This window comes from Tursiops truncatus, chromosome X, assembly GCF_011762595.2.
Source record: "Tursiops truncatus isolate mTurTru1 chromosome X, mTurTru1.mat.Y, whole genome shotgun sequence".
Taxonomy (NCBI): domain Eukaryota; kingdom Metazoa; phylum Chordata; class Mammalia; order Artiodactyla; family Delphinidae; genus Tursiops; species Tursiops truncatus.
The window spans coordinates 37,583,689-37,593,768 of NC_047055.1; the positions used below are offsets into that span (position 1 = coordinate 37,583,689).

At 48.1% G+C, this 10,080-nt stretch overlaps 2 protein-coding genes across 14 annotated transcripts in view; one reads left to right on the forward strand and one right to left on the reverse strand.

Moving 5' to 3' along the window:
• The window catches only part of LOC109552476 (NACHT, LRR and PYD domains-containing protein 12), a 48,056-nt gene that overhangs the window by 6,501 nt on the left and 31,475 nt on the right, over window positions 1-10,080 (reverse strand). For 11 of the 13 annotated variants that reach the window (XM_033849020.1, XM_033849019.2, XM_073799233.1 and 8 more), the window contains 7 exons: window positions 9,900-9,989; window positions 4,309-4,479; window positions 4,025-4,195; window positions 2,225-2,404; window positions 1,362-1,532; window positions 1,083-1,253; window positions 13-183 (listed from right to left, as the gene is read on the reverse strand). In XM_033849020.1, the coding sequence (XP_033704911.1) occupies window positions 13-183; window positions 1,083-1,253; window positions 1,362-1,532; window positions 2,225-2,404; window positions 4,025-4,195; window positions 4,309-4,479; window positions 9,900-9,989 (1,125 nt within the window). The remainder of the gene's footprint in view (window positions 1-12; window positions 184-1,082; window positions 1,254-1,361; window positions 1,533-2,224; window positions 2,405-4,024; window positions 4,196-4,308; window positions 4,480-9,899; window positions 9,990-10,080) is intronic. The other 2 variants (XM_019949499.3, XM_019949501.3) reach the window with 2 other exon arrangements.
• TEX13B (testis expressed 13B) lies at window positions 6,643-7,859 on the forward strand. Its single transcript, XM_073799535.1, has 3 exons — window positions 6,643-7,204; window positions 7,370-7,578; window positions 7,778-7,859. The coding sequence occupies exons 1-3, from the start codon at window positions 6,746-6,748 to the stop codon at window positions 7,857-7,859; spliced, it is 750 nt and encodes a 249-aa protein (XP_073655636.1). The 5' UTR covers window positions 6,643-6,745.

Here is a 10,080-nt window from a genome sequence, read left to right on the forward strand (position 1 = left end):
CTGTGCACTTACCACAAGGTCTGTAGCTTGCAGGAGGGGTGTTTCAGCCCTTCACACAGCACCTGCATGCCCTCGTCCCCTAAGGCATTGTCACTGAGGTCAAGAACTCGTAGGTGTTCATTGGTGTACAGTGCATTGCACAAATCCTGACAACACTCTCCAGTCAGGTGACAGGTCCACAGTCTGCCAGGAAGTAAGGTAGATAAGGTTGGCATCATTTCATCTGCATTGGGTCACTTTAGGTATTAGGATTACCCACTAGAAAAACACATTAGAAAATCAGAGTGGCGGGCTTCCCTGGTGGTGCAGTGGTTAAGAATACGTCAGCCAATGCAGGGGACAAGGGTTCGAGCCCTGGTCCAGGAGGATCCCACATGCTGCAGAGCAACTAGGCCCGTGCGCCACAACTACTGAGCCTGTGATCTAGATAACGTGAGCTACAACTACTGGGCCTGCATGCCACAACTACTGAAGCCCGCACGCCTAGAGCCCGTGCTCCACAACAAGAGAAGCCACTGCCATGAGAAGCCTGTGCACCACAACCAAGAGTAGCCCCCACTTGCCACCACTGGAGAAAGCCCGCGCAGCAACGAAGTCCCAAAGCAGCCAAAAATAAATAAATAAATAAGTAAATAAATTTATTTTTAAAAGAAAAGAGGGCTTCCCTGGTGGCGCAGTGGTTGAGAGTCCGCCTGCCGATGCAGAGGACACGGGTTCATGCCCCGGTCTGGGAGGATCCCACGTGCCACGGGGTGGCTGGGCCCGTGAGCCATGGCCGCCGAGCCTGCGTGTCTAAGCCTGTGCTCCGCAACGGGAGGGGCCACAACAGTGAGAGGCCCACGTACCACAAAAAAAAAAAAAAAAGAAAAAAGAAAATCAGAGTGTCATGTAAAAAATATCCCTTGGGCCAGGGCCAAACAGAGATTATGGAGAGGGGAAGATTTATTCCCCCTAAATTATCTGGGTCTTCGTTTATTGTTTCCGCAGAGATTATATCACGAGGCCAGAAAAAAATCACTTAATTTTGGGAGTTGCTGAAACATCAAGGAACTCTGCCTGTGGCTATTGTCCACTATACTTACGCCAGATCCTTTAACTGACAGTCAGGCTGTTTTAATCCTTTACACAGCAATTTCAGTCCCAAATCTTCAATTTTGTTATTAATGAGAAGCAGCCTTGTCAGGCTCCGGGTAGAGCTCAGGACTTGGGCGAGGGACTCACAACAAGCTGCAGAGAGGGAACATTCGGAAAGCCTGGAGGGATGGGGACACCAAGGTGGCGGTTAACCATGGCAGCGGGGAGTCCCACCAAACCTCAAATGCCAGTGCCCACGAGAAGGACAAGGACAGGCAGACACTTACACAAGATTCTCGATTATACCATTTGCATGCCGCAGACCTTCACAGAGATGCTGTACTCCTGTGTCCCCCAGGGCATTGGCAAACACAAACAGCTCTTTTAAAGTCTGACTCACTTGCAAGAAAGAAGAGAGCTCCACACAGCTAGCATCTGTTAGGTAACATGTGCTCAAGCTACCCAGAGACAAAGAAGAAAAATCAACCACTGCTGTCATTTAGCTTCCCGGGAATGTTCTCCCAGTCTCCCCATTTAGCCAAGTCCTAGCCATCCTTCAAGTTCCAGCTCCTGGCCCACCACTTACACAGAGCCTCCTCCTGAGGTCTCCAGCCCACAGTGACCTCCTCCCTTTCCCTGGGCTCATCTGGCATTTCTAAATGATTTTACAGTGTTCGGCACTTGATTACACATTGAACTGTGTTGCTCTCTAACTGTTTCACATCTGTGTGTCCTTAAGGGCAGCCCTGTCACTTGTAGTCCTTCTGATAACTCCATCCACATCTAGCCCAGTGTTGGGTACATAGTAGTATTCTTTACAGAGTTAATATTTAATTAGCATCACTCCTGTAAACACACAGGATGGTAGTATACTGGAAAGAGCATGGGGTATGGAGATAGATTTTGGAGTCACATCCTGACTATACCACTTTTTAATGGTGTGACCTTGGACAAGTCACTTTTCCCCCCAATCCACAAAGTTTCCTCATCTGTACAATGGGGTAAGAAAACCCACCCTATATAGTTATTTCAAGGAGTGAATTACGTGAAATAACTTCTGGCAAGCACCAAGCATAGATGCTGGCACACAGCACGCATTTAACAAGTTTAACAGTTATAAGATGATGCCAGATAGTTGTAAAAAACTTACTCTAGCTTCTCTACTTTACAGTTGGAATGTCTGAGACCCTCACAAAGATACTTCACTCCTGTGTCCCCCAGGGGATTTTCACTCAGGTCCAGCTCAGTGAGGTTTGGATTGCAAATGAGAACAGAGGCAAGATATCTGCAAATAGTCTCTGAGCTTCCAGGGAGAAAGCTAGCACACAACCTGGAGAGAAAGAAAGATGAACAGACACAGAATTGGCCACTTTATCATCCTATTCCCTACCTGCAAAATATCATGAGCAAAGAAAATACAGGCTCACCCATATGAGACCCCCCCAACCCTGAATATGTCACAACCCCCTTTTACCCATGAGAGGGACTTGTACGTTGCTCCCACAACACTGTGTCCCCCAATGAGAACTCAAAACATGTTGACTGCTCCCCAAAAGAAAAGAATTGGGAGGAAATATCAACACGACCTAATCTTATTTTAATTCCCTGCATGGATTTTAGCACTCTATCTCATATCTTCTTTTGAATCACAGGGGAAAATGCTATAATCATCCTTAATACAGTTTACAGTCAAAAGATCTTTCCTTTCCTTTCCATTTATCTATAAGTTCATTACTAATTAATTTGCCATCCTTAGAGAGACCCAGCTCATCACCATCATCCATATAACATTTCTTCTTTGGCACAAAGAGTGGTTTTTACTGACCTTCCCGTCTTCTCAATCTTTGTTTCTCCATATTAGGTAGTCCAATTCCCTGAACTATTTCCCATCAACTTTCTCTTCCATCACTTTCAAGAATTTCTACGATATACATTACAACCTCTGAGTCTTCAATTTTCTCTTGAGTTATCAGGCTCCAAACTCAGTCTTGAAGGGGACTCATAAGGACATCATGTATCTATATTTCCCCAACTTGGAAATTTTAAATAGAGGTATTTTGCCAAAAAAATGAGATTCAAAGTGGATTTAGAAAGCTTTAATGCTAAAGAGATTTTACTTTAGAAAACCCCACATATATGTTGTGATTGTTAATTTTATGTGTCAAGTAGTTGGCTAGGTCATGGTACCAGATATTTGGTCAAACATTTTTCTAGATGTTTCTGTGAAGGTACTTTTTAGATGAAATTAACATTTAAATCAGTACACTTTGAGTAAAGTAAACTACCCTCCATAATGTGGGTGAGCCTCATCCAATCAGTTGAAAGTTTATCAGAGAAAGACCGACCTCCCAGGAAGAAGATGGAGTTCTGCCAGCGGACTGCCTTTTGACTTGAACTGCAACACTGGCTCTTCCCTGTGTCTCCAGTCTGCTGGCCTACCCTGCAGATACTGTACTTGACAGCTGCCATAATCCACGTGAGCCAATTCCTTAAAATAAATCTCTCTATATATTTATACACATCTTTTTGGTTCTGTTTCTCTGGAGAAACCTGACTAATACATATATGGTAAATTTTTTATTATGGTCACTACATGGACTTTGAAGTCAGACACATCTGGGTTTCTACTTGTGCCTTTGCCATGTTATTTAGCCTTCTGAACTTGGGTTTCTGTTTCCTCATCTGCTAAAATGGGGATAGTAACCTGAATCTCTCAGAGCTGTTGTGCGCATTAGAGGAAATCATGTATACAAAGCACTCAGCAGAATGCTTAGCACAAAGTAATTGCTCAGTAAGTGTGGGTTTTCATTACTGTCATTAACGTTATTGCCACTTTTATTCTTCCTCTCCATGACTCCTTGAAATGTGTTTTGATCATACAACATCCATCTTGAGCTGCACTATTTTTAACTTTTTTCTTGCAGTATGGAAACTAATAGTGACAACTTACTTGAGCTTCTGTACTTTGCAATTTGGATCTTTTAAGCCTTCACAGAGCAATTTCAAAGCTGAAGCTTCCAGTTTTGTTTCACTAAATTCCAGCTCAGTGAGCCACTGATTGGTGCTGAGAACAGCTGCTAGCGCACCACAAGAAGCAGGAGAGATAAGGCATCGGTACAACCTTCAGAGAACAGAAGAATGACCTCATTACCTTATTCATGCTCTCCCCCAAAACAAAAGAAATTGACAAAAAAATTACATGAACACAGACAACAAATTCTCCTGCTCAGTTACCTCAATGTCTGTAAGATACAGTTTGGCTGTTTTAATCCTTCACACAGAAGCTTCATTCCGGAATCTTCCAGGGTATTCTTCACAAATTCCAAATCTGTCAGATATTGGTTGGTTTCAAATACTAAGGCGAGGTCTCTGCCATAAGAAGCTGTGAGGTGGCAGAAAATCAGTCTGTGTGGAGAAAAAGGCATTTCAGAGAAGAAAATAGAACTCTCTTTAAAGGTACCCATTTGTCCCTTACTGATGTAATGAATTATTTAAATTCATTCAATAATTAATTTATCAGATGCTTACCACTGTGCTAGATGCTGAAACCACAGAAATAATTAAGATCCAGACCCTGCCCTCAAGGAATGCCCAGTTAATGGGGAAAAAATTAGAAAATCATAGATTATAATACAGTGTGAAAAGCAGTGCAAGTGGTATGCACAAGATATCATGGGGACACAGAAAGGTGGCACAATTCAGCCTGGCTTGAGGTGGGGTTTGGAGGATCAAGAAATATTTGTAAGAAGAACCACTACTTGAGTGTTGTTCTGAAAGGGTGATAAAAATTGAACAGGACTTAGATGGATGAGGAGAATGGGAGTGGGGAGAGCAGGAGGCGCTGAGGGACAATCCACTCATGCAGCAGCCTGAGTGAAAGCCAGGAGGCAAGAGATGGGATGCTTCATCTGAGAAACTGCCAATTATTTGCTATGGCCTACTTTAAAACACTGGAAGATATATATCAGACTGCTAACAATGGTTATCTTCCAGGTTGAAGGGAAGGGTTGGATTACAGGGAGACATTTACTTCCTAGATATTTAGAAATTGCTTACAGTGATCAGAAGTTATCAGGAAAAAAAAATCTTAAAAATCTGAAAAACATAATACATGTTTACTATAAATAATTTTTACAATAGAGAAAAATATAAAGAATAAAGTTTTTTAGGGCTTCTCTGGTGGTGCAGTGGTTGGGAGTCCGCCTGCCGATGCAGGGGACACGGGTTTGTGCCCCGGTCCGGGAGGATCCCACATGCCGCGGAGTGGCTGGGCCCATGAGCCATGGCCGCTGAGCCTGCGCGTCTGGAGCCTGTGCTCCGCAACGGGAGAGGCCACAACAGTGAGAGGCCCGCATACCGCAAAAAAAAAAAAAAAGAATAAAGTTTTTTTGAGAAAGTTCTGTATTTCTACCACCCAAAGATAACCACTGAGGATTTTTAATGCATGCATACATATAGCATCATATGTTCTCTGTAACAAGTGAAATCACAGAAAGATTTTAAAAGACGAAAACTTTTTCCCAACTTCCCCTCCAACTCCACGCCCCAGAGGTCCCCAGCGTTGAGAGTCTGATGTGTATGCTCCCACTCCTTTCTCCAAGATCATAGAAACATATGCAAACACACACACAGGATTTGTACATTTTACAAAACTAGGACCACAGAAAACATTACTACTTTACATGCGCTTTGCCATTCAGTCCTCATCTTAGGCCCATAGGTAAAAACTGAAATTTAATTATAGCACAAGGTCATACAGTAAGTGGCAAAGTAGTACTCAACCTGAGGGCTGTCTGGTTTATCCCCTAGGCCTGGAAAAACCATTAGAAGTTTAAAGAGACATGGTCAGATCCCTCTGATGCCAGGGTAGGGCAGGAAACAAACCTGGGGTCAGAGGGCTGCAGTGGTCCAGGGAATAAATTGCCCGGGGTGGGGGGAAGGGCTGGAGGCAGAGAAATTCAAGACACGTTTTTGGGAGGGATATGGCCAGGATTTATTACCACTTAGGGTGATGGGGATGAGGCTGTACTCTGGCTCCACCTTCTTCCTCCACAGGGTAGTGGAGGCCACTGAGGAATGGGGGCTGTTTCTGGTTCTAGAATATTCCACCTGTAGGAAGGGCAGGCCCACCGAGTGGGACAAACCATTATGGTGGTGGGGGGGGGGTGTTTGAGACTTTTTGTACTTGATTACAAGCGCTTCACATTCTTGGTTCTGAATCTTTTCTGACCACTCCTGTTTCTTCCGGCCTGCAAAGACTTTCAACAGCGTAGGGGGTTCCCTTACGTCGGTGGAGGGGGGCGGGAATCTTCCTCACGCACCCCACCCACCCCCACTGTTTCTGGAAGTTGGAACAGTCCCAAGGTGAACGTGTGGAGTGGTAACAAGAGGCTTTCTTTGTTAAGTCAGAGCCCTCGGGGAGTAAAAGAGAGCGAGCAGTGCCCTCTCTTTAAACGTGGTAGGCCCGTGTGTTCAGCGTGCACCTGCACTAGCCAGGAGGTGAGGCTTGGCAGGAGGTGTCCTGGGGCAGAGCTCTTTACGGGGGGGGGGGGGGGGGGGGGGGGGGGGGAGGGGAGGCAAGCGGAGATGAGGAGACCGAGGGGGAGGGGAGGGGACAACTGGTTGATTCATCCCCGCAGGGCCAGCCAAGCCCCAAAGGCCCTCAGCTATCATGGCCTTGAAACTCGAGGACCCTGGTAACGGGTTCCGGCATGGCAAGGTGGTGGCCTTCATCAATGAGAGCATGGCCAGGCACGAAAAAGGCTCTGCGTTCTATCTCGAGAATATATCCTTGTCCTGGGCGGCGGTGGAGGACAAGCTCCAGGCCATACTGGAAGATCATCAGGTGTCCAGCGAGGCCAAAGAGGCCTGTGTCTGGGGCAGCCTGGCCCTGGGCATGCGCTTCTTCCACAGGCAGAGCCACTTACACTGGTACAGGGTGGAGTGGCTGTACTACCTCGCCAAACTGCACAAGTCGGTGGCGCGGGCCTTGGTCTCAGACATGAAGTTGCTCAAGGCACAGCAGGACGTGGAGCGCAAGGAGACGGCCTCCCTGCTGCAGCAAGCCCATGCCAGGCTGGCGGAGGTGCAGGAAGAGCGGGACCTCCTGAGGTGGAAGCTGTTGCAGGCAGTAAGATTACTCTGACTTGGTCCCTGGCCCGTCCTGGGACCCGCCCCCAGTCCCGTTTGCCGCTCCCACGCGTCCCCCCACCCCCCCAGTCCCGTTCGCTGCTCCGCCACCCCACCCCCACCCCCGCCCCCAGAACAGGTCTCAGATCTGCTCACTTCTCTCCAGGAGTCGGTTGCAAAGGGACCAGGCCTGGCCACTGCCAGTGGGACGGGGCAGAAAGAGCACGTGAGGAGGAAGAAGAGGCAGAGGCCACTGCTCCTACTGCAGCCACTTCTGGAGCCACAGGAGGAGGAGGAAAACAGAAGGACGTGGAAGGGTCAGAAGCTGCCGAGGGAGCAGAGGAGCTGCGTGGAGACCTTATGCAGCTTCTCGGAGTTGGGAACCAGAAAATTTACACCTCTGGTGGGCAGAGGGAGGGAGAGCTCAGGTCCATGGACACAGCCACGCTTTATTTACCTGGGATAGCGAAGACCAGGCACACAGTCTCACAGGACTGTCTCACAGGACAGTCTCCTGTCCAGCTCCCTGCCTCATTCCCATCCTCACACTCATGCCCCTTATTCCCCTTCCCAGACGCACCCACGTCCTCCCCACCAGCAGCACCGTTCACAGCAGGAGCTCCATCTCAGACGTCTCCCTACTGGGGGCCCTCTGATTCTAGCTTGTAGTCTGATGTGGGGGGCCAGGGAATGGGCCCTCAAGAACCACAAAGAGACGGGAGGGACTCTGATCGCCACCAGCAGGGGAGACCTCCAGTACTTCAAAGGCCAGGGGAGAAAACTTGCTTCCACTGTGGGAGGGGAATCTGGCTATAAAACCCTTGAATTCAGAAATGTGAAACAGAATAGAAACGTACCCTGATGGGAAATCAATTTTCAGAGGGGGAGGGGTGGGGGAGGGCTTGGGAAGAGTGGAAGGAAAGGGTGGGTGAATGGGGCAAGGGAGCTGCGAGAGAGATGGGGAAATGGGGTGGAAGGTAGGGTATGGGGTGGTGGCCGAGGAAGTTGTAGATTGGGGGCTTACGGAGAGAGAGACCTAGAAAGACAGACGTGTTCTGATGACCGTCTTTGTGTTCCAGAGCACTAGTACTCGACACCCCAGAACTATTGCCGCTTCTGTGTGTGTCTCTCCCCAACTCTAGCATCTGGTGGACCTGGGCAGACAGTATATAACACCCTTGTCTCTGCTTCCCCCCCCCACCCCTGAAACTAGACTGTAGATGACTGGAGCACGAGTGGACATTTGACCCATCCTGAGCCAAACAGATCCTCACACTAGAGAATCTGAACAGAGAGGCAGATTTCATAGCCAGGGTGGTGTCGGGCAATGAAGCAGTGGGTCACTGGGAGTTGGGGGCAAGGTCGGGGTCATGGACACCGAGGCCACAGCTGAGGCCTGGCCTTGGCTGTGGGGGAACAGAACCGTGTGCTCTACAAAGGCCCAGTGCCCTTTAGAGAATCACAGTCTGAGGCCCCAGGGAGCAGAGAGGCAGAGAAGCAGAGAGGAGTTGATCCCGTGACCCCAGATGTGCAGAGTGGCAGCCCGACCACTTTTCACTTCCTGCAGTTGTGCTGAGTGAAAATCCACTTTACACAGATCCTTTTTTCTTTAAGCTAACTTCACAGGGTTCTTGGTCTGGGCAACCAGATTATTGCCAAGCCAGAAATTTACACCAGAAGAGCAGTTGCAAATCACAAACCGTCAAAGAAAATGTTGGAACTGGCAGGGGAGGTGCATCAGGGAGTGATGGGTAGTGGGGATTTCTGCATCCCAAGTCTCCAGGAATGAACTGGACAGGAAGCTCATTCATGTTCTGAGTGAGTTATATCATGAGAAACAGGCCTGGGGTTAACCCCGGGCTTACAACAGGGCCACCTCTAAAGGAATCCTTCAGGGCTGCACACAGAGGACGCCAGCACCAGCTGCAGACGAAGACTACTATCGTTCAGCCCCATGACAGGAGAAGCCTCCCCAGTCTCCAGTGGGGAAGCAGGAGTGGTGGGGGTATGGGGTGGGGAGGGGTACGAGGCAGTGGGATGGAGGGTTTTTATGTCTTTATATACTTTGGTGTTGTGTAAAGTAAAATAAATGCTCACAAAAATACAAAAAATAAAAGTAAGTGAATTTGGTGAGTCTGGAATTCGGGTGAGTTTGGAAAGGCTACCTCTTCCTCTGGGGCAGAAGGGAAGGAAAGCAGACACCGCTGTGTGTGGTGAGGAGGTGGGAGGGAAACCAAGCAGGCTCCTGTCTGTGTGTGTATGATGTGGACAGACAAGCAGACAAGTCACCTGAGAGTGAGCGAGGACCTAAGGTCCAGGTGGGGGGTGGGGGCTTCAGAGCATTGGCGCTTGGGGGAATAATTGCAGAGGAGGATAGGGGTGGGGAATGGAGGGAGAGAAAAGGAAACCAAGGGGAAAGACAATGGGAGTCTGGAAGGAAAAGGCAGGGGAGTGGGGTAGGGCCAGGACGGGCATCAGACACAAACTCTTGGATTTTACAGTCTGACACCCACTTGCTACAGCAAAAACAGCACATACAAAAGGAGAAGAGGCAGGAGGGGTTGGCAGGGATCGCTGCCTGACTCCCTACCCCTTCTAGGCTTGTAGCATATCTTTTCATCAGCTGGGAGTGTAATTTCTAGCAACCTAGTCTTTACCTGCAAATACCTAAGAGTTTAAAGCAAAGTTCAACTTACTTCAGGTCTTTGACTTTACAGTATGGGTTACGCAGTGCTTGGCAGAGCAAGTGTAGTGGAGAGACTGGCAAATTACGCAGCTGGAAGGGCCTAAAAGAGATGAGAAAGCAAAAATAAAATGATTAACAAAATTTTAAGTAAAAGGCTTATTTTGGCTTCTGTTGCCATCTTAGTGCTAATT